Source organism: Arvicola amphibius, chromosome 6 (assembly GCF_903992535.2).
Source record: "Arvicola amphibius chromosome 6, mArvAmp1.2, whole genome shotgun sequence".
Classification (NCBI taxonomy): domain Eukaryota; kingdom Metazoa; phylum Chordata; class Mammalia; order Rodentia; family Cricetidae; genus Arvicola; species Arvicola amphibius.
In genome coordinates this window covers 94,210,108-94,236,369 of record NC_052052.2, presented here as the reverse complement: position 1 = coordinate 94,236,369, position 26,262 = coordinate 94,210,108, and the positions used below count along the sequence as shown (strand labels likewise).

General features: G+C 37.2%; 1 protein-coding gene across 12 annotated transcripts in view; it reads left to right on the top strand.

Moving 5' to 3' along the window:
- The window catches only part of Mllt10 (MLLT10 histone lysine methyltransferase DOT1L cofactor), a 145,511-nt gene that overhangs the window by 70,916 nt on the left and 48,333 nt on the right, over positions 1 to 26,262 (top strand). For 11 of the 12 annotated variants that reach the window (XM_038334605.1, XM_038334604.1, XM_038334602.1 and 8 more), the window contains 4 exons: positions 4,044 to 4,139; positions 14,816 to 15,071; positions 17,596 to 18,165; positions 25,393 to 25,437. In XM_038334605.1, the coding sequence (XP_038190533.1) occupies positions 4,044 to 4,139; positions 14,816 to 15,071; positions 17,596 to 18,165; positions 25,393 to 25,437 (967 nt within the window). The remainder of the gene's footprint in view (positions 1 to 4,043; positions 4,140 to 14,815; positions 15,072 to 17,595; positions 18,166 to 25,392; positions 25,438 to 26,262) is intronic. The other variant, XM_038334607.1, reaches the window with a different exon arrangement.

Here is a 26,262-nt window from a genome sequence, read left to right as displayed (position 1 = left end):
AAATGGGCTGGGCACCCCTACATCAATAACTAATTGGGAAATGCCCCCACAGACTTGCACAAAGGCAAGATAGATAGAGGCGTTTTCTCAATTGAGTTTCTTCTTGGTTAACTATAGCGTGCATAAGTTGAGAAAAAAACCTAATCAGGACAGAAGCTCTAGTGCTAATATTATTACACTTTTATCACCAAACTTATCCAGAAGTCTACGGTACAGGAAATCTCTGACTCAGAGCTTATTATTTTATTATAGCGAAACAGTAGCCAGAGTATCAGTATTTTCTGTATCATTCTTTAAGTCCAGCTCTCATGAGACAATGCAGAGGATCAGATGAAATATATTCCTACTATCTGTCACATTAAAGGAGAGGACCCGGGGCTTAAGACATTTGGGTGTGTGTGCATATGTACATACATATATGATGTACACACATACACACAAAGGCATAGATGCTCTTTCCTCCTTTATACTATTCTGACTTTTGAGGCAACCTTGAAAAGTTAGTCTAAAAAAATGGTTGTTTTACTTGAAAATAGTAAACTGAGTGAAATGGCCACATCTGAATAAGAAACCAGGAACTGAGTTTATTTAATAACTGGTTATTCAGAAATAAGATATTTAGGTAGAGTATTTTCCATACATTATAATGAGCAAATTATGAGTGTCTTTATACAGTGTTTACATTGTATTCACAGACAAACATTAAATGAGACTTGTTGATTTTTCAAGATGGGTTCTTTATGTAGCCCTGCCTGTACTGGAATTCACTTTGCAGACCAGGCTGGCCAGGAATTTACAGAGATTCACCTGCCTCTGCTTCCCAAGTGCTGGGATTAAAGGTATGTGTAACTATTGGCTATCCAAAAATGGCACTTTGTGGTTATTTTCTTCAGAGCGATCAGTCTGCCTCTTCTCTTCCTTCCCTCCTCCTCCTTTTTTTCTCAGGACAACTCTAATGGATATCCTAGTTTGCTTTCTGTTGTTGTGATAAACACTGACCAAACCTAGTTTTAGACCAAAGTGGCTTTGAACTCACAGAGATCTGCCTGCCTCTGCTGTCTCCTAAGTGCTGGGATTCACAGCTTGGTGAAGCTGGACACTTCACTTTCAATGGTGCAAGAAAAAGACATGAATTTGGTTAATAAATGGTTATTTGTATAATGCATTTTGGGGGCATTATACAGGCTCTCATACATAGTTTAGGCTTACCTCAGACTGCCTGTGTGGTCGAGGATGACCTTGAACTCCAAATCCTTTTGACTAAGTGTAAGATTATGGGCTTGCACTACAACACTTCTCTAGCCTATTCTTGAAGCCATGAGTGATTATAGAAAATTAAATAGGGTAGAACATTTAAAAATTAAAATAAAACAAAGAAATACTTATCTTCCAAAATAGTCATCATTACTAGTAGTATCCTAGATTTTTTTCCTGGTGCATACACAAATAAAAGAATGGTTGGATAGTTGAAAATTATTTTGTTAAGTAGGTGTGAAATAGATTTTGATTTTCAAATAAAAATTTCAGCCCCACCTAACCTTTCTTCTGCCTTGCTATTGGCTGTTCAGATCTTTATTAGAAAAATGAGGTGCTTTAAACAGGCAAAGTAACACAGTTTCACTGAGTTAAACATACAATAATGCAATACATGTTTGCATCATTAAAATAAATGTTCCACAGCATAAACAAAAGTAACACTCCTTATAATTATAGTCTACAACATATATTGGAAGAATATAGTAAATTAGGGGCTGGAGAGATGGCTCAGAGGTTAAGAGCACTGACTGTTCTACCAAAGGTCCTGAGTTCAATTTCCAGCAACCACATGATGGCTCACAACCACCTGAAATGCGATCCAGTGCCCTCTTCTGACCTGCAGGCATACATGCAGGTAGGAAACTAAATATAATAAACAAAGAAAGTCTTTAAAAAAAGACTATAGTAAACTAATATAGAAATGACTTATTTAACATGTCCCTGTCTCCCTGCCCCCCCCCCCCCCCCAAAAAAAAAGCACACAGAAAACCTCTTTATACAGAAAATTGCAGTATAGTTCATCTAGGCCAGAATTATTTGTACCTTACAAGTTAATGTAATAAAACACATTTTAGTATCCATACATAAAAATTCCCTAATTCCGCTGTTGTGCTTTCTTTGGCTTGTGATTTGGTTTATTACTCTTGCCTTTTACTGTTTGTTGATAAAGTACTCCAGACTTTTATTCAGGTCATGTCAGCTGTGTTTATTCTTGGGCCTGTAGAAACTGCTGGCTGATTTGGCGCTTGTTACTGGTCTCATTCAAGGTACCTCAGTTCTTTCATGTATCTTACTGTTCGTGTGACCTTTCTAGCTGCTTTCTGCAAGACCAAGTGTGTGTGTTTTTTTTTTTAACATTTGCTTATTTTTTCTGTAAATTAATATTTTCCTTGCATGTATGTCTGTATGAGGGTGTTGGTAACCCTGGAACTGGTGTTACAGACAGCTGTGAACTGCCATGTGGGTGCTGGAAATTGAACCTACAACAAGCATTTTTTTTTAAGATTTATTTATTAGCAGGGTGGTGGTGGCACATATCTTTAATCCCAGCACTCGGGAGGCAGAGGCAGGTGGATTTCTGAGTTTGAGGTCAGCCTGGTCTACAAGAGCTAGTTCCAGGACAGACTCTAAAACTACAGCAAAACCCTGTCTCAAAAACCAAAAAAAATTTTTTTTTATTATATATACAGTGTTTTACCTGCATGCATGCCTAAATGCCAGAAGATAGTATCAGATCTCATTACAGATGGTTGTGAACTGAGGACCTCAGGAAGAACATTAACCCATGAGCCATTTCTCCAGCCCTGGGGCAATGTTTTTGTTTTTTAACATGATGCCTAGTAGATTACTTCAGTAGTAGAGGTGGAAGCTGTGCAAAGCTTTTTAAAGTTCCTTTTTCCTAGATTTAAATACCACATTATCTATCTGTCTATCACAGTGAGTCACAAGGCTTAACTCAGGGGGTTGGAGGAGAGAATACTTTTTTGATAGAACAATGATGTTCAATAGCCAAAAATGTTTTGGAGTAATCAATTAAAAGAAGTATAAAAAAGTTTCTTCTAAAATTTGAATGAAAGGTTTTATTCTGTTTACATTTTTTGTTTCACTGTATTTATACTACAGCCAGAAACAGTGGTTGTTTTTAGAATGTTGTATTAAGGACTGTATCCTTAATTTTTATGTGTTTTGTTCTGCTCGAATACAATAATGCCTTTTAGGACAGGGAAAGGAAACTTATTCTTCCTGCCTTGAACAGGTAAAGTGGTCCAATGGGTTAAGTTTTTATGCATTGTGGGAAGTAGATAGATTCAACTAACTGAATATTCATACACAGTACTGAGAACATTTTCGTAGAAAACCTTTGATAGTAAACAAAGTTGGGATCTTATTATATAATTTTTTACTTAACCAAATTTTCTTTCGTATTCAGGTGTGGATTAGTTCTAGTGCTTCACTGTTGCATTAGTATAACCTTGCCTTGCCCTCCCCCTTTGTTGTTTTTGTTTTGCTTTTGGTTGTTATTAGAAACTTAGTTAACAATTTCTTTGCTCGAGTTTTTTTGTCCTAATGTCTAGTTACTGGACATTCAGTACATGGTAGCTTTAATGGTGGTGCCCATAAAGAGTCATAGCACTGAGGTGGTTGAGGTGGGGTATTTCTCATTCTAGGTCTTACACAGGAGCCACTTCTTTTCAAAACAATGAAAGCCCAAAGAATTATGTGTGTGTGATATGTGAAGTGTCCTGTAGATCTTAAAGTGCTATTTATAAAAACTGTATTTTTAGGAAGGAAAAAAATCTATTTTTGCTACATATAAATATAGCAAATAGAGACAGCCTTTAGTTATTTATTGTTTTACTTACATTGGACAAAGATAAGGAAGGATCATTTTAAAATAATTTTTATACATAACTAAAAAATGGGTGATTGCTTTTACAAAGGTTAAAAGAATATTACATATATATGAATTATTAATTTTAAAACATCTTACTTCTGTTTATTTTTAGAAATACAAAGAAAAGGACAAACACAAACAGAAACACAAGAAGCAACCAGAACCATCACCTGCCTTGGTTCCTTCTTTGACTGTTACTACAGAAAAAGTAAGATTGAAGTATCAAATTTTGTTTTATGTAATTAATGAAATATTGGTTTTTGACTTCCAAGGAGTCTTTTCATTCCCAGTGCTCTGGTTACAATTTTGCCCACCTTTCTAGCCATGTGTGCACTTAGAACTATCACCTTTTTAGTCCTTTATGCTATTTTCTGTTTATTCTGTTCTTGTCTTCAAGGACAAGTGAGTGGCACTGTCTAAATTAAGAAATAGGGTTTAATTCAGACTTCAGCTATCTGTGACTTAGAAATCTAGCTTCACCACTTAGTAATTGAACCTTAGGTTGATTTACCTCTCTGCAACACTATTTCAATACCTTTAAAATAGGGGAAATAATAATTGTAATTGATTAAGATAAAATATTAATATTACTAGCATTAAGTATTATTAAAAACATTAAAAGAACACATACATCTGGTTCATATTAATTGTTAGGCATCACTCAGATTATCATAAGATGATTTGAAAACAGACTAGAAATGGGAACATTTGGCTGGGAAAGAGAGGTAAGTGAGGAAGTGCATTTGGAGATGAGGCCAGGATAAGGGCCTCTCCACAAAGGTCTAGCTGATAGGCCTCGTGTAAAGCCTTGCCTTGGTGTTAGTGAAAAGGGAGCTATTAGGCAGAACTGAAATTAAATATGGGGTGTGACTTGAGTTTTATAAGGTATTTCAGTTGCTTTGGTGAAGAGAGGGGGAGGAGAGAAGGTAGGAAGACTTAGATGCCAGAGAGGCTGTAAGGAAGTTCTTAAAATAGCCTACCACTGAAGGTGGCACTAAAACTGGAGATAGCAGGGGGTGTTCAAATTTTGGGTACATTCAAACAAGAACCCCTTGTGACTTTCTAGAAGATACGCTTGAGGCATCAGAAGAAAGTATTGTCATGTGTACAGGTTTTGTTATCAGAACATGTTACCACAGTTGAGCAGTTTAAAATAAAATTTATCATGTCCCTGGTTCTGTTTGCAAGACAGTCTGGATACACTGTGCTAGGCTGTCATAGGGAAAGGCTAAATTCAGAGTGTCGGATCGCCTCTCACTGGGATGAATCTTCTAGACTCAGGTTGTGGTTGTAGCATTGAGGCTCCATTTCTGTGTCAGCCACCCCCTTTCCAGGCAGCCCACTCTTCTTGCCTACGTCCCTCTTCCTGGTCAGTCAGCTTCTTCATCCCAGAGCCGGGAGCATCATGTTAAATTTTTTCTAACTTTACCTCTGCTGTGTCTTCTGCCTTTAATTAATTTGCAGTTCTTTTTTATATTCAGAACCAGATTGTCTTATTTTCATGGTAGAACAGGAGGGTGAAAGAGGAAAAAGCCTTTGATTTTGGTACCTGGAGATTTAGTTTTTGTGTCATTGTTTTTCTAAAGAGTTCGTAGAAGCATGTAAGCATCAATTTATTTCTGTTTTTAACTTTGTGACAAATTGAGCCTAATCATTAAAAAAAGTAATCTTAACAGATTCATTACTTTTTATAATTAGTAGGAGACATAGTAGTTTTTATACCATCATTGCAAATAACTTAAGGGTTTTAATTTTGTATCCCCAGGGGTCTCCATATGCAAGAAGATTTTCTGTAGTTAGATTTTCTTCTTGCAGTATTTATAGAAGAGGATAAAGACCACCTTCCCTCCCTTGCTGTTTCCTTCTTTCCTGTTTTGTATTGCTGAAGTTAGAATACTAGGCCTCATTACTGCTAGGCAAGTGGTTTCCTACTGAACTATACCCCAGCACCAGCCCTGTAAGACTTGTTTTGTTTTCAAGATGGGGTTTCTCTGAGTGACAGCCCTGGCTGTCCTGGAAATGCACTTTGTAGGTCAGGCTGGCCTCTGCCTCCCAAGTTCTGGGATTAAAGGCATGTGCCACCATTACCTGGCTACTTTTTAAAGTAATCTTAATTTGGAGAAAATATAAATGCTTATTTTATAATGAAGTTCAGTATACTAGATACATTGGGCATTTTGTTGGCGTTCTGTAATAAGTTACACATATTTAAAGTAAAACATTATTAAAATTATAAAGAGGATGATAAAAAGGAAGCAGATCTCAGTGTGTTGATTTGCCTGGCTGGAAATGCACAGAATGCCACCTACCTCTGTCTCCGGAGTGCTGGGGTTAAAAGTGTGCAGCAACACAACAAAAAAATGCATTTTTGATAAATTTTCAAGTACATGTATTAATAAAAACTACCACCATAGTTCTAGGCAAAAAATGTGTTTTATAATCATCTTGTGTGTCTCCCATTCCCACCCCTCCTTAGGTAATTCTGCTTTTTGTAGCTTTAAATTAGCTTGAATCCTTTAGAAAGTTTAAAAGGAGAAACATACAGTATGACACTTTAAATTTTGGCTTGGATTATTTCATTCTGCATAAGATTTGAACTGTGTTAATGTGTATCAATAGTTGAATCATTTCTATCATTGTCTGCTTTCTTGTTTTATGGCTAGAATAGCTTGCTTATTGATTCAGTAGTTGGTGAATATCTAGGTTTCTGGTTTTTGGCTATTACAAATAAAGCTGCTATGAGCATATTACAAGCCTTATATAGATACATGCTTTTTATCTTTTTTACTTTTGTGTAGCACAAATAATTAAAACCTAGAGACAGATAATTGGGAAAAGCAAAGTAGTCAACCACTAGAGAGACCTTTTACCTCTTTCTACCAGTGCTCAGACCTAAGGGATGATCCTCACATTGCCAAACCTTAGACTCAACACTCCACTGAGCTCCTCCCCCTTATATGCCTTATATTCTTCTCTCTGCCCAGCAGCCGTATTGCTCCTCTGTCCACCTCTCTATTGCTGGGGTTAAAGGCATGTGATCCCCAGTGCTGGGTTCACCTTTGTATGAGCTCTGTTTTCCTTTTAGACAGTTTCAATCTTCTGTAGCCCAGGGTGGCCTTGAACTCATAATCCACCTGCCTCAGCCTCCCAAGTGCTGGGATTAAAGGCATATGCCACAACTGCCCGGCTTTCTTCTCTTCATTTTTAATTTTAACTGCTGCTTTACTTGGGATTAGTGTTGGTATATCTTTATTGATCCATTTCCTTCGAACTCTGTGTGTCTATACTTAATGTCTTATTTACTTTTCTGTTGTGATAACAACATTGACAAAGGCAACTCAAGAAAAGTATCTTGTTTTCGCTAATGGTTCCAGGGTACAGTCCATCCTGGCAGAGAAAGCACAGCGGGAGGAGCCTGTCTGAGACAGAAGCTAGTCACATGGCACTTGCAGAGGGAAATGGCTGTGCTAAGCTCTTCCACATTTTTGCTTTTTGAGTCAGGGTTTCTCAGTGTAGCTTTGGAAACTGTCCTGGAACTCTCTGAGTAGGCCTCAAACTCAAGAGATCCACCCGCCTCTGCCTCCTGAGTGCTGAGATTAAAGGTGTGTGCACCACCACCGCTACTGGGGTGCTCTTCTACTTGTCCATGATCCTAGCCCAAGGAATGTGGCTGCCTGCAATGATGAAGCCTTCCTACCCCCAATTAACCTGACGAAGATGACCTCCCTTGAATATGCCAGGTGGTCCTAGATGTCGTCATGGTGGCAGTTGAGTTAACCATTGAAAGTAGGTTTCTTCCAGGCCACACACAGTCTTTGAACTTTGATCTACTTTGACAATCTTTCTGTGATTAAACCATGTTTAGGACACTTAATTTATATACTATGGCTACTAGGGACTGTAATTGTTACTATTTTCTATTTGTTGATTATGTTTTTTCTTTTCTCTATCATTACAGCCTTTAGTGATTTTGTGTATTCTATTCTCCTTTTTTTGTCCTCCCCTCTCCTCCCCTCTTCTCCCCTCTTCTCCCCTCTTCTCCCCTCCCCATCCCACCCCACCCCTCCCCTCCCTTTCATTCCCCCTCTTTGTTTCTGGCCTTTATCTTGCTTATAATGGCCTATTTTATTGAGGCACTGTTTGAGGATCTTCTGTGTAGCTCTAGGTGGACTCCAACTCAATGTTCTCGTGTATTGGTTTCCAGAATGCTAAAATTGGGTGTAGGTTACCGTACCTTTTATTAAACATCAAACCATACACACACTTTTAATTACTGGCTCAGTGATTTTGATATTCTTGTTGTATCTGATGCTGTTTTTGATGCTCTTAGTTTTTTTTTTTATTTTAACATTTTATTAATATTTATTGAGGTCTACATTTTTCTCTGCTCTGCTCTCTGCCTCTCCCCTCCCTCCTTTAACCCTCCCCCAAGGTCCCCATGCTCCCAATTTACTCAGGAGATCTTGTCTTTTTCTACTCTCTACTTCCCATGTAGATTATTAGATTTATGCAAGTCTCTCTTAGTGTCCTCATTGCTGTCTAAGTTCTCTGGGATTATGGTTTTCTTTGCTTTATGTTTAAAAACCACCTATGAGTGAGTACATGTGATAATTGTCTGGGTTACCTCACTCAAAATAATGTTTTCTAGCTCCATCCATTTTCCTGCAAAATTCAAGATGTCATTATTTTTTTCTGCTGTGTAATACTCCATTGTGTAAATGTACCACATTTTCCTTATCCATTCTTCAGTTGAGGGGAATTTAGGTTGTTTCCAGGTTCTGGCTATGACAAACAAAGCTGCTATGAACATAGTTGAGCACATGTCCTTGTGGCACAATTGAGCATCCTTTGGATAATATATACCCAAAAGTGGTATTACTGGGTCTTGAGGAGGGTTGTTTCCTAATTTTCTGAGAAATCGCCATCCAAAGGGGCTGTACCAGCTTGCATTCCCACCAGCAATGCAGAAGTGTTTGCTTTTCCCCACAACCTCTCCAGCATAAGCTGTCATCAGTGTTTTTGATCTTGGCCATTCTTACAGGTGTCAGATGGAATCTCACAGTTGTTTTGATTTGCATTTCTCTGATGACTCAGGATGTTGAACATTTCCATATGTGTTTTTCAACCATTTAATAAAATGATTCCTCTTTTGAGAGTTCTCTGTTTAGGTCTGTACTCCATTTTTTTTTTTTTTTAAATTGGATTATGTGTTCTTTTGGTGTCTAATTTCTTGAGTTTTTTGTATATTTTGGAGATGGGGTTAGTGAAGATCTTTTCCTATTCTGTAGGCTGCCGTATTGTTGACTGTGTCCTTTGTTTTACAGAAGCAGGAGGTACCATTTATTGTTTCTCTCAGTGTCTGTGCTGCTGGGATTATATTTAGGAAGTGGTTCCCTGTGCCAATGCGTTCAAGTGTACTTCCCACTTTCTCTTCTATAAGATTCAGTGTGGCTGTTTTTTTAAAAAATATTTATTTATTTATTATGTATACAATATTCTGTCTGTGTGTATTTTTGAAGGCCAGAAGAGGGCACCAAACCCCATTACAGATGGTTGTGAGCCACCATATGGTTGCTGGGAATTGAACTCAGGACCTTTGGAAGAGCAGGCAATGCTCTTAACCTCTCAGCCATCTCTCTAGCCCCAGTGTGGCTGGTTTTATATTGAGGTCTTTGATCCATTTGGACTTGAGTTTTGTGCATGGTGATAGATATGGGTCTGTTTTTATTCTTCCACATGTTGATATCCAGTTATGCCAACACCACTTGTTAAATATGCTTTCTTTTTTCCATTTGATATTTTTTACTTCGTCAAAAATAAATGTTCGAAGATGTGTGGATTGATATCCAGGTCTTCTATTTAGTTTCATTGGTCTTGCTGTCTGTTCTTATGCCAGTACCAGGCTGTTTTCAGTACTGTAGTTCTGTAGTAGAGTTTGAAGTCAGGGATTGTGGTGCCTCCAGAAGTTCTTTTATTGCACAGGATTGTTTTGGCTATCCTGGGTTTTTTGCTTTTTTATATGAAGTTGAGTACCGTTCTTTCTTTGAAGAATTTTGCTGGGATTTTGATGGGCACGCGCTGAATCTGTGATGCTCTTAGTTTTTTAAAGATTTTTTTTAAAAAAATAATCTTTTAGTAGTCCTTACTTGCTACAGAAATTACCATGTCCTAGTAAAAGGAACCAGAGTAAATAAAGAAACCTTCAGTAGTATTCTGGTGTAAGATATGGGCAGAGAAGGCTTTCTATATTTGTATTAAGTCTTAGAATTTAAGTGTTTCTGTGACTATAAATTTTACAAATGTTTCTCCGTTTTTAACCATCCCTCTACCTCCCTCAAGGGGGAAAATAGGGTGTACTGATAGAAGTTAAGTCCCCCAACCCCCAGCACTGATAAAACTCGAACATGCTAAGGTATGGTTAGCTAGTTCTTCCCAAGGGTAGGAGTTGTTAAGAACAGAATGCTTTGAATGGTTCTAAGATTGCTGTCAAGCCTTACAATCAGAGTTGATTCCCAGGCTCCATCCACATGGTCTAAGGAAAAAACCAGCTCTGACAGATACACACACGAGGGTACACCGTAGTACACCCTTCCCCACGGAATCAATAACATTAAACAGACAACAGACAAAAACAGATGTTCTAAGTACTTTCCAGTGGTTTCTTTTGTGAATCACTGGGGACTATTCTCCTAAATTCTCTAAGGACCTGCTAGAATTTCTAGAGGTAAAATTCTCAACTGTGAGGGTCCTCCTGGGAGTTTCTCCTTTGGCCTGGTCTACACTGACCTGCTAGGTTCTCCAGCTCTAGTTTAGTTGCTTAATCTGGTATAAATAAGTCATGTTTCTCTATCTTATTTGCTTCTCTAGTGTGTTGGGGAGCAGCTTGTTTGTGACTACTTTTCTGCTGATTTTCAGGCTGTTACGTATACTTTGTATGTGTTTCATTTCAGAGTAAAGACTTAAAAGCTCTTTAGGCTGGACTACAAAGTAGGAATCCCAATGTCTTAGACATTTACTGATAGAAATTAACATCTTCTAACTTTGGTGTAATGTTTGCTTTTTTATGGATTGTTGAGAAAATATCTTGGTTTTTTTTTTTTTGATTTCTAATTGTCTCAGAGGTTAATTAGAATTGTTTTAGTGCCAGGCGTTGGTGGCGCATGCCTTTAATCCCAGGAGGCAGAGGCAGATGATCTCTGTGAGTTTGAGGCCAGTCTGGTCTACAAGAGCTAGTTCCAGGACAGGCTCCCCTGTCTCAACCTCTCCCACCCCCACAAAAGAATTGTTTTACTTCATTTTGAAATATCTTCCATTTATCTTGGTTATTTGTTTCTAATTTACTTTCTTTATGTCACTTCCTTTAAATTAATTGACTCTTTTGTATTGTTTTATTTCCTTAACCTAACTCATTTTTTGACTATTTGTTCATCCAGTTATTGTTGAAAGATAGGTATGAATAGCTGAGGGTTTGGAGGTAATGGGAGGAACTAAGTATGCAGGTAAAACATGATACCAGGAAGGGAGACTCTTGCAGGTTACTCTGGGCTGAACGTGGGTGACTATATAGGTATACACACAAGCTGCACAGAAGTACGCACAAAGGCCTACAGGCCAGAAACATACACAGGTAGGGAAAGAAGCTCTGGCTGTCTGGATCTTACTATGTAGACCGTGCTGGCCTTGAAGTCACAGAGACAGAGGATAAGATTCTGTCTTTCCACTGGCTTCCAAGGTTCAAACTCAAGTCCCCATTTCTGTTTTTTGAATTAGGATAATTTCTATAATAGGTTCTCCAATTATCTAGGGAAAATCTGTGGCTTTTTTGAGAATTTTATCTGTAGTGTGAATTCTAGTTGGTCTTAATAAAAACACAGAGTCAGAAATAGGGGTAAATGCTGACAGAGAAGTAGAGCAGCCAGCCACTAGTTCTTCTACGACATCCTTCCTATTGAACAGGGTATCCTAGCTCTACTAGTCCTCAGACTGCACTCCTATTCTCCTCCTGCCTTATATTCCTCTCTGCCCACCCATATCCCTTCCAGTCTCCACCTTCTTAGTGTTGGAATTAAAGGTGTGTGACTAGGTACTGGGATTAAAAGTGTAAGCCACCACTGCCTGGCTCTGTTTCTCTTTGAGACTGGATCAATCTAGGGTGGCCTTGAACTCACAGAGGCCTCTGCCTCCCCGAGAGCTGGGATTAAAGGTAAGTGCTACCACTGCCTGGCCTCTGTGGCTGACTAGTAGCCTGCCCCTAACTCTGATCCTCAGGTTAACATTATTTGTTACAGCACAAACAAAATATCATATTTGTCCAGTATTTTATACCTACTCATGAAGGAAGAAATAGCCCTTGTCTGTTGTTACTTTTCCAACTCACCAGTATAAATGACAGAGCCTTGTACACCAGCATGACACAAATACAGGTTTTAAATAAAACCATAACTGAAATTTTTGTTTAAAGTAGGAAATAATTTGTACCTAGTATAGCAACTTAGTAGTTATATTAATGTCGTATCTTAGCAGAAGTCTAATGACTCCAGGCTGTGAAACAAAGCATATTCTTAATTACTCATTCAATTGCCTATAAATCAGAATGACCAATGTTTGCATTCATAAATTAAGTGATTCTTATTACAACCAAGTAGCCAGTTTTATTTCTAGTGGAAAGGATAGAGAGACTGTATTATGGGGTTAGGAAGATGGCTCAGTAGGTAAGAGCACTTGGAGCTCTTGCAGAGGACCCAGATTTGGTTCCTAGTCCCAAACTTAGTGATACTAACAGCCACCTGTAACTCTTAGTTCCAGAAGATCTGACACTCTCTTCTGACCTCTGCAGGCGCTGCATGTTCATGGTAAATAGACAAAATACCTATAACACATAGAATAAAAATAAATGAAGCCTTTACAATTATATTCCTATATGTTAATTTAAAAAAGGACTGGGGCTGGGCAGTGGTGGTGCACGCACCGCCTTTAATCCCAGCACGCAGGAGGAAGAGGCATGTGGATCTCTGTGAGTTTGAGGGTAGCCTGAGCTACAAGAGCTAGTTCCAGGACAGGCTCCAGAGCTACAGAGAAACGCTGTCTTAAAAAAAGGGGGGGCGGGGACTGGGGGTGCTAGAGACAGGGTTCAGTGAGGTAGTGTTTGTAGAGGATTTAGGTTCAATTTTTAGCACCCACGTGGTGACCCTGGGTTCAGTACTCAACCACCCATAGGGTGGTAACTCAGAACCAATTCCAGGGGTATCTGACTTCTTCTTTTGAACTCAAACATGCACTTGGTGTACCACATACGTACGTGCAGGCAAAACACTCCTATACACTTAAACCAGGAAAGGCTATACTGCCTTCAGTCGAGTGTACTCTAGCCATCTTTCTCTCACTTTGACAGCATACACAACGGGATCATTATAAGCAAGGAAGGAAGGATGGAAGGGTTTTTTAGATCATAGTTTTCAGTGGCTTCGTTGTAGAGTTGCTTGGTCTCATTGCTTTAACCTGTATGTGGTAGAGGTCATCTGTTCATCTCAAGGTGAAAGGGGAAGTTAGGTCCTGAGTGTCTTCTTCAAAGGCACGTCCCTGGTGCCTAATTCCACTAGGCCCCACCTATGTCCTGTAGGTTCCACTGCCTTAAATTTGTTAGCCAGGCCTTAGCATTGGGTCCTTGGACATATTCAAGATCTAAACTCTAGCAAGTATCAGAGATCTGCCTGCCTCCGCTTCCCAAGTGCTGGGATTAATAAAGACGTGTGCCACCACTACCCAATAAGATTTGATTTTCAAAACATTTCTCTTAGTTTTTTCTTTTGAACATTGATTTTGCAAAAATCACCAATAATTTTTAAAATTGATTTTTATTTTCAATTTCAAGTTCATTCTCAAGTAAGTGTTGCATAGAAATTAATACTTGTGTATCTTTAGATTTTTTTATTTTCACATTAAGTTTAATATCAGGTATATCACAAAAATTTATTCAAAATTTATTACTAGTTATGTTCAAGGTAGTGTATTTAAACACATCGGATACTTGTGCATGTACTAGTGATATAAAGTATCTTGCTCCTGAGGGATGCTATGAATCATGTTAATTAGCATACATCTAGGTTGATATACATCCACACTCACGTTTTTGCCTTTATTTGGCCATACATTGCATTTAAGATGATTGCTAAATCCAGAGACTGGTTGTCTACACAATCTTTATCTTATTTTTCTTTAGTCATATAGCTTTACTTCAGTTTGCAGAGAAATGATTTGTGTTTCAAATACTGGAATCTTTTTTTTTTTTTTTTTTGAATAAGAGCTTTCCTTGTGCTCTTGAAGTACTGTTGTTACCGTTTAGGAGGGAGCCTAATGCGTGTAGTCCTCTAGTGGATGATGTGCTTTTTGTTCTCGGTAATACTGACTACTGTTTTGAACACTAAAGCTTATAACTTCATGGCTAAGCAATAGTATGTTCTTGGTGAAAATAATGCTTGAAAAATGAACACCTTTGGTATTGCTTTTTAAAACATATTAATAAGGTCAAGTGTTACTTGGTGCAGTCTGACCTTCAGTCAGTCATCTTATCAATTATAGATGCTTTGTTTCAAAGGAGTGATGGGGGGCGGGGTGTGTAGAAAGCCAGCCATTGAAGCACAGCATATGAAAGGGTTGATTGTGAAGATGGTAAACCAGCAAAAAAAAAAAAAAAAAAAAAAAAAAAAGTGAAAATAGATTTTATGGTATGATTTTCTTTGGTAGAGCCTGACTTTTTTAGAATGGTAATGTTCACATAAGTTCAGTGTTTATTTATACTGTTTTCTTTAGCCAAATATAATTAGTTCTTTTTTCCTTTTACTCCCCTCTTCTTTCTTTTTTTGTTTTTTGGATCAAAATGTTAAGACTTACACAAGCACTAGCAACAACTCTATATCTGGATCATTGAAGCGCTTGGAAGACACTGCAGCACGATTTACAAATGCAAATTTCCAGGAAGTATCTGCACACACCTCTAGTGGAAAAGATGCTTCAGAGGCTAGAGGGTCAGAGGGAAAAGGGAAGAAGTCTTCAGCTCACAGCGCAGGTCAAAGGGGAAGGAAGCCTGGTGCTGGACGAAATCCAGGAACAGCTGTGTCAGCATCTAGTCCCTTTCCACAAGGTATTATATTTTTGTAAAAATACTTACTTTGATAGTAGTCAGTAGTTGTTAATGTTTTGTAAAAGAATTCATTTTATTCTTATGATTAAGGATTATTCTAGATTATGAAAGTAGTTGGTAGTGTAGGATTGCTTCCAAAAGTAGTGTTTCATTTTAAAGTGTTTCTGGAGCTCCTGTTCTCTTTATTGAATGATTTATGTTTTTTAAACTGTAATTTTAATGTTTAAATGGCTATAGAATAGGAATCAAGATTGGGGAGAAAAAGAATAGGTACTCTTTCTGTAAGCTGTTTTTATTTACTTCTCCTAATAACATTTTATGTTTTAGTAAGTAGATGAGAATTAAGCCAATTTTATTGAATCTAAGTAGGTATTAGTGATATTATAAGCAGTGCATTAATTATAAAGCTTGAAGTAGACTTTTACTCAACAGCCCTATGTTCTATGCTCAGGCTGCTACATTAACAGGATGCCCTATATATTTGAATTTTATATAAGTGGCAAATAGTATTTTAGTGTGTTTCCCAAATACTGTTTGGTTAAAGACTGAAGTTCAATATTAACTGGGCATATGTAGTTTTATGGAAAATAGGAACACTGTTACATTTTAAAGTGTATACACTAATGTTCTTGCTTTATATGTAATTTTAAATGTCAACACAAATACCTTGAATAACAGAAATGTTACAATTTAAAAGAAACCAAGTTAAGTAGCTTGTTCACTTGGGTGTCTGTTGTTCCCTTAGAAATGAATGAAAGGACTGTCATTTATCTTTGAAGCATTTGTTAGACTTAAATCCAAGGTCTTAACAGTAATATATAAATAGTAGATTGCTAATCTGTTGACCTTTCATTAAAAATATATTCATGTATGTCATACTGGAATAATTTGGAGCTACAAATATAAGCCAGGTATATGTATGTGAATGTATTTCTTTTTGGACAGAAAGTTCAGTAAGCATAGATAAAACAAAATGCCAAAGTTACTATTTTATTTAAATAAAAATTAGTGTTTTTTTTATACCACTTGAAAATCAGTCAAACCTTAATTAACCTTAAATGTAACTTCATTTACATTTTAAATGAATGTTGTATTAGCAGAAGTCAATTAATCTCATTAAAATTGTTTGAGTTTTTGAGATGTAGCCCATCCTGGCCTTTAATATCCTGTGTGGATTCTGATCATCCTTTCTCAGTCTTCCAAGTGCAGGAATTATAAGTGTGGGTCAACAGACCTGCTGTATTCTTAAGTTTTTCTTTGTATGAAGTGCTATTCAATTTTGAAGAGGTAGCTCCTGTGGTTTTGGAACTTTGTAATATTAAAGATAGGAAATATGTTATAGTTATGTGAAGTAACCAATAAAATGTTGAAATATGAAGATAAGGTATTTAAGATGGCTTTGTTTTTTTATTACCTGTAGATTTTAGAAAATTTAAATATACCAATAGAAGTATTTGATATTTTTAATATTTTGTATGTGTGCATGTGTGTACATGTGTGTGTTTTAGTGTGGAATTGAGACTAGGGTCTCCCATATATTGTGCCAGCTCTACCTTACAGTTTAGACTTATGAAATAGTAGATGTCTGAGCTGAGTCTGTTTAGTTGCTTGTTTCATTTGCAAACAAGGAAAGAGTATTGTGAAATAGGGGTGATGGAAACTTTTTTCCCAGGGCAATTTTCTTCTAGGCACATAAGGATTTAGTTTCTTAAACTGCATAATGGCAGGGGGTTGACTAGAGTGAGGAGAGAGTAAGCAGTTGGAAAAGAGGCAAAGAAGAGCTACCTCTTTTTCCATGATTTTTCATTCTTGTTTTTAGATTTATTGACTTTATGAGTGTTCTGTCTGTGTACGTCTATGTACCCTGTGTGCCTGAAGAGGTCAGAAGAGGGTATAAGATGCCCTGGAATGGGAGTTACAGATGATTGTAAGCCACTTTATGGGTGCTGGGAGCCAAACTTGGGTACTCTGCAAGAGGAACAAGTACTCTTAAGCCACCAAGCCATCTCTACATGGTAATTTCTTTTTAAAATCATGACTGTTCATTTCCATTATAAACAAAAAACAGTTCCCAATGAGCAGTGGTGGCGCATGCCTTTAATTCCAGCACTTCAGAGGCAGAGACAGGCGGAGGATCTCTGTAAGTTTGAGGTCAGCCTTGTCTATAAAGTGAGTTCCAGGATAGCCAGGACTACACAGAGAAACCCTATCTGAAAAACAAAACAAAACAGAAAAGATCAGGTTAAATAAGACATAGCTAGTGTCTTAGTAATACGGTACAATTCAAGAGTGAGTATGTGATACTGCCTTTGACAAGTGTTTTAAAGTTAATTTTAGAGATAAAGTTGATTTCAATAGTTACCTTTCTTGTATCAAACTTTGTTACATATAACCTATGTTTTATAATTTACTTTTAAACATCCTTTTCTTTTTGATAATTGTGTTATGTCTGTTGCTTAGAGGAACCTTGTGTCCAAGTTTTATTCCTCCACTACCTTTGGTGATTTTTTGTGTTTTGCTGCAGGCAATTTTTCAGGAACTCCAGGCAGTGTGAAATCATCTTCTGGAAGTTCAGTGCAATCTCCTCAGGACTTCTTAAGCTTTCCAGACTCAGATCTGCGGAATGACGGTTATCCTCACTCCCAGCAGTCATCATCAACCAAAGATGTACATAAAGGAGAGTCTGGAAGCCAGGAGGGGGGAGTAAATAGTTTCAGTTCTTTAGTGGGTCACCCTGTGACCTCAACTGTTATTTCACAGCCTAAAAGCTTTGAAAATTCACCTGGAGATTTGGGTAGTTCCAGCCTCCCTACAGCAGGATATAAGCGAGCTCAGACTTCTGGTATAGAAGAAGAAGCTGTAAAAGAAAAGAAACGAAAAGGAAATAAGCAAAGTAAACACGGGCCTGGCCGACCCAAAGGAAACAAAAATCAAGAAAATGTTTCTCACCTCTCAGTTTCTTCTGCTTCACCAACATCATCTGTTGCATCAGCTGCAGGAAGTGTAACAAGTTCTAGTCTTCAGAAATCTCCTACGTTGCTCAGGAATGGAAGTCTGCAGAGTCTTAGTGTGGGCTCATCTCCAGTTGGTTCAGGTAGAGATTTGTGCCTTGTTTTCCCTTTCATTTCTTCACTATCCTTCTTTTCCTCGCCAGAAAGTTAGGAACAGTTGTTATCAGTGTATTTTGAATTGGTGAGTTACATTTAATTAACATGGCATTTCTTAATTTTTATTTTATTTTTTGAGAACAGGAGCTTAATAAATAGCCCAGGCCAGCCCGAATCACTCTGTAACCAAGGCTGGCCTCAAACTCTTGCTCATGGATCAGCCTCCTAAGTGCTGGATATTTTTTTAAAAAAAATATTTGTTTATAAATAAAAGATAGCAGCTCATTAAATGGCCCATACTTGTCCTGGATCTCTCTGTAACCCAGAATGGCCTCGGACTCTTGGTCCTTGTGAATCAGTCTTCCAAGTGCTGGAATTGCAGTGGTCTGTTTTCATGACTGGCCAGTTTTCAGGAGGAGATGGCATGTACTGTAACATCTGTATGGAAGCCAGAGGACAACTTGAGCAGTTGATTCTCTTCTTTCTTCCACTGTGTGAGTCTCAGGCCTTCAGACTTGGTGGCTAACATTTATTTAAACCTTTGAGCCATCTCAACTATTTGTTTCATTTCCTAATGAGAAAAGTGAAAGTATCTTACAATCCTGACAAAACTGATGCCAAATATTTAAGCACCAAATAATCTCATGTGTTATTAAATATAAACTAGCTAGCTTATTATTCATCTGGTATTTATTTCCCAATTGTGCTTTTGCTTCACCTGCACATTATGTTTAACACAAAAACAGGATTTGCATTTTAAGATGTGAACACTTCTCTACTGACTTTTGGTGTCTTCTTATTTTGAGCTCATTTGTTAAACTCATCTTTAATTTTCTCTTTCTTTATAATTGTACACAAATAATGTGAATTACTCTGACTTAAAGTTAGTATTTGGTAGGTACGTTTCATGTCGAATGATACCTGAATTGTTTTAAAATTCGTTTTAAATGTATTCAGAAATTTTTTTTAACCATTTTTATCTCAAATTAGAGTTGATTACATAGATTTGAACGTGGTCCCCGGCCTTGCTTTTATTTTTGATTTTGTAATAACTGTCCAGTCTTGTTTAGAAGTGACTGTCTAGCACACATAAGCCTGAAATTGGCTGTGAATCAGTTATCCATGTCTTGTTGGTCTGAGATTACAGGTGTGCATCACCTTTTATCATTATTTTTATGACAGTACACATAAATTTATATGTCACTGGGATGCTTCTATGTAACCTGTGATTTGTGTTACAGTTTTACGTCTTTAAAAAATGCTGAAATTGCATGCTTTATTTAGTGATTTTTGTTATGTGTATGAGTGTTTGTGTGCTTGGTGGTCTCTGAGGCCTAAAGTATGTGTGGGATCCCTCTGCAACTGGAGCTCGATGATTGATTGTGAGCTGCTATGTGGGTGCTGGGAACTACCTGAGTTCTGTGTAGCTCTGGCTGTCTCATTGCTCAGAAGATTGAAACCCACAGACATTTGCTAGCCCATGCTAGCTATGCTGGGACTAAAGGCGTGCACCATCACATCATGTCTCAGTTTTTTTTTTTTTTAAGATTTATTGTTATTTTCATTTATGTGTATCTGTGTGGCACATGTATGGGCACTTATGGAAGTCAGAATAGATGAGGGCATTGGATGTCCTGGAGATGAGTTTAACAGGCTGTTGTGAGCTGTCCGGTATAGTTGTTGGAAATCGAATCCAGGTCCTCTGGAAAAAGTATAAAAGCTGTTAACTACCAAGCCATCTCTCCAGCACCAACCCTTAACAGTTTCAAGTTTCATTTGTCTGTTACTTTTCTTTTCTTGTGAATATGAGATAATTGGGTTTCAATAAATCTTGACTGTAAACCTCTCTGCTAGCTTTGGATTTCTGATGGTTGAAATGAGATTTCAGTTAAGAAACACTATTATGGATAAAATCAGTTTTATTAGCCCATAATGAGGGAAGGAAGAAAATAGTGTATAAAAACAGTTAAGTTAAAACATTTTCATAATATTTTATATTGTATATTTTATAAATACAAAATAAAAGAATCTTTGAATGGCTCGTGTATTAACTTCAGTAAGTGGAGGTAAGCAAAAAATAACAGTGACCATTCCAAGAAGCATACATATGCAATCCTATATGAAAACACTGTGTTATCTGTTACGTTAGGTCTCACTAAGTGCATTGTTATTTATATCTCAGTTAGCAGTAGTTTTTAAAGGGCTATTGATGTCCCTGTTCCAGAGCTGGTAAAACTGAGGTTTTGAGGGTAAAGTTGCCCCATACAGCCTGGAGTTTTTTGTTTCTAATAGATTACTTTGGTGCCTGTTGTGGTTTTGTAAACAGCCCCCAATTTAGTGGAATTTGTAGAATTGTTACATTGCTAGCACTATGCCATGGGGGGGGGGGTGGAGGTCAGTTGTCAGTCTTGGTGTTACTGACTTTTGGATGGGATAGTCTTTGTATTCAGTATTTGTCTTTTTTTACATGTTTACTAGAATCCCCAGCCCCCTCTCATTAGTTGTTAGTAGCACTCCCTCCATAATAAAAATGTCTCCAGACATTGTTAAATGTCCCCAGGAGGCCAAAATTGCCTCTGGTTCAGAATCACTATTTCAGGAAGTGGGAAAAGTAAATTACAGTGGGAACAAAGTTCTTTAAAAAGATTTAAATATATTGCACATTTGAATAAATGTTTATTATTTATGCTTCCCTTGAGACTATAAGGGCCTAGTAATAAGCCTTAACCTTTTGCTACAAAAAGCAAATTTAAATGCAAGTTTACCCATAAAAATTGGGTTCATACTATTTTAGCAAAAGTTATAATTAAATGAATATCTGACTGAGAATATAAAGCTTAACTTAATTTTTATTGAGGTCTTCACTGAGTCCTGTAATTTTGAAACATAACCGGAAAATATTTGAATTTCAAAGTTACATTTGAATGCTTCTTTGAAACATATGTCTTTAGATTAATGGAATTAAAAAATGGCTAATTTACAGTTCTCAGATTTTTCTTAAAGCTGTTTAGGCATGAAAAGGAATGTTCCTTTTAGTGAGCAGAGTTTGTGATGTATTAATTGCAGTACAAAGCTTAATTCATGTTTTTTATCTATTGTATAATCATAATTATCTAGAAGGAATTCCCTTTAGAAGATAGTATAGATTCAAATCAATAAATTATTTAAAATTTTAATAATATAAATAAATTTTAAGTTGTGTTAAAGCAACCAAATATGTGTTAAAATAGCTAAAATTACAGGGACGGGATTTCTCTATGTAGCTCTATGTAGCTTTGGAACACATCCTGGAACTTATGCATTTCTAATAAAAGTTTTGTATCTAGAACAAAGTGCTTTTTTACTGATAAATTGGGAGTAAAAAGTCTGCTCTCCAGAAGCTTGGCTAATTGTGTGTGTATTTGGGATGATTATACCTTCCTAAAAGTAATATGTTAGGAATTGACAGCTGCTGCCGAGTGTGTGCTTTACACTGTGTTTATCTCTTAAGATGCATTGAATATTATTATTATCTTGAGCAAGAAACTAACATGTAGTTGGTTATTTTATTTACTCTTTTGGCATCCTGCCACCCAGTTCTGAAATAAATACACACAGGGAGACTGGCTTATTTCTAGCCAGCTTTTCTTAACTTAAATTATCCCATCTACTTTTTGTTTTTGCACTTTTACCTTTCTCTATTTCTGTGTATCTTACTCCACTCTTACTCCATGGCTAGCTGTATAGCTGGGTGACTGGCCCCTGACGTCCTTCTCTCCTTGTTATCTTGCTCCTCATCTTCCTCCTTTTTCCTGTTTATTGTCTCTGACTGCCTATCCCACCTGTCTTTCCTCCTGACTTGCTATTGGCCGTTCAGCTCTTTATTAGATCAATCAGGTGTTTAGACAGGCAGTGCCACACAGCTTCACAAATGTAACATAAAGAATGCAGCACATCTTCACATCATTAAAACAAATGTTCCAACAGTATAAACAAATATAACACATCTTAAAATAATATTCTACAACACTAATATGTACAGATACTTAGCTTGTGCTGAAACCTAATTCCTGATTTTAGAAAAATTTTGTTGTAAAATTCAACTGATAGTATAATGTCAGTCATTCTTGAAGCAAGCAGTGGTATGTATGAGCAAATTTAGACAAATAATGTAACTTTCAGTAATAATACCCTCATTTTTTAAATTAATTTTAATTTAAAAATTAATTTAAAAATTAATTTTTAAAAATTAAAATTTCCTAAATGAAAAAATTAATTTTTCTTAAATTTTAAGTTCAGAAATCGTTTATTAATTATAAAAGTTATTACCATGTGGCGGCACATGCCTTTAATCCCAGCACTTGGGGGCAGAGCAGGTGAATCTCTGAGTTTTAGGCCAGCTTGGTCCACGTAGAGAGTTCAAGGATAGCCAGGGCTGTCTCATACCCTCTCCCCCTCCCCAGTCATCCCCCGTCTCTCTAATAAGTAATGAAGTAGGAAGGAGGTAGGTATGGTGGCACATGCCGTAAATCCCAGGTCTAGGGAGGCTGAGGCAGGTGCAGGATCTCTGTGTGTTTAAGGCCACGTGGTCTGCCTAGAAAGTTCCAGACCAGCTAAAGGCTATGCAGTTGAGACTCTGTCTGAAAAGTTTTTTGTTTGTTTTCTTTTAACAACAGGTTGAGTTCCTAATGGTTTGTTTGTTTGTTTGTTTGTTTGTTTGTGGAAGCACTGGCTAGATGTGATCAGCTGTCACACTAGTGAGGTTAGGGGCTCTGTCTTGGTTGTCACTGTATCTTCACTGCCAGCACAGTGCTTTTAACATAGCATGAAATATTGTCTTTTAAAAGTGGGTTTTACACAGTAGTAAGCACTGAGTTTATTTCATATGGGAATCGTATCATGTGTCACTGTACATGCCCTTCAAGTGCTTACAGTTAAGCTATAATACAAATCATTTCATTGTAAAGTTTTCTCTCACACTGGAAAAGAGTAGAGAGAAATTAAGCTGTACTTAGGAGTAAGAAGAAAAGTAGCTCTACATTATTTGCAGAAAAGGAGTAAATACATATTTAAGGGATAAATCCAATAGAAAGAAGAGGCTTGTGTTTGTGTCACAGTTGGGGGTGGATGGACTTACTGAGGGTGAGTACCAGGGTTAAGAAATAGGACATTCTGGACTTAGTCTTGATAATTTATCATTTCACAATTTCATAGAAAAAAGAATTGCCTCATTCATTCTATAGTAACAGTACTGTCTTATGTTTGAGTTTCCAAAGAACACCTCAGGTCCTCTGGTTTAATCCAGGCAGGACAATTGCTGTTGTTGTTAGTATTGTTAAAGTTTTATTTGATTTTGTTTGTCTTAGCCGAGGAGCTCTTGGAACTGGAGATCCTCTTGTTTAAGTGCTAGGATGTGCCACCATGCCTGCCTTACTACTAAGACTCTGATTCATTACTTTCTGAAAATAAACTTTTAGGTTATGAGAGCTTAGGTAGCTTTGTGCCCCTACTCCCAACTTTATTTTATGTGTGTCAGTGTTTTGTCTGCATGTTGGTGTGCGTGCATGTGTGTGTGTGTGTGTGTGTGTGTGTGTGTGTGTGTGTGTGTGTATACCACATGCATGCTTGTGCCCACAGAAGAGGGCATAGGATGCCCTGGAACTACAGTTAAGAGAAAGTTGTGAGCTGTCATGTTAGTGCTTGGAACTGTGCTCAAGTGCACTCTGTAAGGACAGGGAGTGTTCTTAACCCACAAGTCTTCTCTCTAGCTCTGGAACCTGACCTTTTGAGACATTGAATATTAGTGTATAGAAAATCCAAACCTTTTACCTTTCTTCTTATGACATTTTATGGTCTCGTGATCTAGGGTGCTGGATAGATGATCTGCTCAGTGGATCAAGTATTTACTTGGAACTCTAAGGAACTATAATGCTAAGTAAAGCAGCATGTGGTAGTGTGTATCTGTAATTCTAGTTCACCTTTGCCAGGGTGGGAGGAAAACCAGGAACCCCCAGTTTTCATGCCAGATAACCACAGCAGTGGAAAACTAGGGACCCTGCCTGAATCAAGATGGAAGGTTATTTGACTTTCACGCATGTGCCTTTACTCACACACAAACATGCATATGCACATCATATATACACATTGAAAAGGAAAAGATGAGATCATTTAGCAGATAAAGACACTTGTCATGCAAGCCCAGCAGACCTATATTTGATCCTGGCACTAATGCAGAGGTGGGTAAAGAACTCCACAAAATGGTCCTACATCCTCACATAAAAATGGCATGGTGCATCCACACCTAAATGTAGCAAGAGGTTGATGGTTTAGCATTGTTTGATGGAGCATATCGTGTTGTTTTCAAAATATACAGCTCCCTAGTTTTAAAAACAGAAGCCTCAAATCATTAATACTGACATACCGTTTGTAAAACAGATTTGTAATTCTGTCTGTCTCAGTGCCAGAATTCTGTGTGGTGATAAATGCGACTGCAGGGGAGGCTGTGGGAGACTCGAATTCAGGCTAATAAAGTCAGAGAGGCGGCTCACTCAGGAGCGAAGGCCCCCACTCACTTTAGTTTCTACCAAAATAAAAGATTGCCAGTGATCAGAGATTTCTTTCTAAATTATTCTTTGTATCATGCTTGACAAAAAGCTAAGAAGCTTATTTTAGCATACTTTGAGGTTACAGACTTAGCACTGTGGAGAAGTTAGGATGGGAGCAGAGAGAAATGAGTGTATACTTGGTGCTTGTGTTTAGCTTGGTGTCTCCACCTCACACACAGTTTTGGACTCCTTGTGTAGAAAATTGTGATATTCAAAGTGCACTGGGTCTTCTCACATGACTTAGACAATCCCACAGGCCTACCAAATGCGGACAGTCCTACTGAGATTCTTTGTGGGTGTTTCTAACTTATGTCAGTTGGGCATAACAAAGCCCTTACTTCTCAGGTACTTGTTATGAACATTGATGTGTAAACCCTGCCTTTTTCTTATTCTTTATACATATTCATATGTGTTCTTGGACTAGCCTGTTGATATTTGTGAGAATTAGGTTTAATTTTCCTGTTCCTAATATAGCAAATACTATTTTATAATTTTTGTTCTTACAGGTCTGTTTTGTCTTGTCAACTGGACTTTGTCATGAATTTCCCCCAGTTTTCTGACCTGTTTCTTTTTCTGTCCTTAAGTCACTAGCAGTTTCTTTGCTAATTCCCCTTTTCCCCTTATCCACAGAAATTTCCATGCAGTATCGGCATGATGGAGCTTGTCCAACAACTAGTAAGTTGTCCAACTGGGTTAGTAACCTGGGCTTTCTGACGCTTAGTTCAGTGCCTTGTATAATATACCACCTTTGAAGAGCTAAATACTTTTCAGAGTGCATTAGGTTTTTATTGTGTAGATTTTTTTTTGTCTTACGAAGATGCCTTTGTATACTTTTTGTCTTGTGTTCAGGATCTGTATTATAGCCACATATTGTAAACTTTAATTATTATTGGTCTTTTACTATAGTATTTATGTTGCAAAATTGTGACTTCTGCCCTTGGTGACAATGTTATTTTCAGTATTTGGGTGCCATTAGCCTTAATGTAGCTATGTTTTCAGTATGTGTATATTATGTTAGGACTTAATGTAGCTATGTTTTCAGTATGTGTATATTATGTTAGGACTTCCGTATGTGTTGAAACTTAGAGTGCAGCTTACGTGAAAATAAATGTTTGGTAGGGTTAGAAGATGTGATCAGATTTTGTTTTATATCTTGATTATCCTGTAAGTGTGATTGTTACATCCTGTAATACTCAGTTTTAGTGTGATACTATGTAGATGAATTGAGATAATATGTAGATGTCTTTTTTTAAAGAAATTCTCAAAAACATATTAAAGAAAGAGTCACCATTGTGACAGTACACCTACCTATTATCTCAGGTTACTAGGCAGTATACTAGTGAATGAAATGTACCATTTGGGAGTTATGCTTTGGGAAAAGAATAAAGCTTTCAGTTTTAATAATTCAAGCAAAGATACTGAGATTTTGTTAAACTGAGTTTATGCCTATGTATTTCTTTTGTGTGTTTGAGAATGATCTTAACCTGACATCCTTTTTTC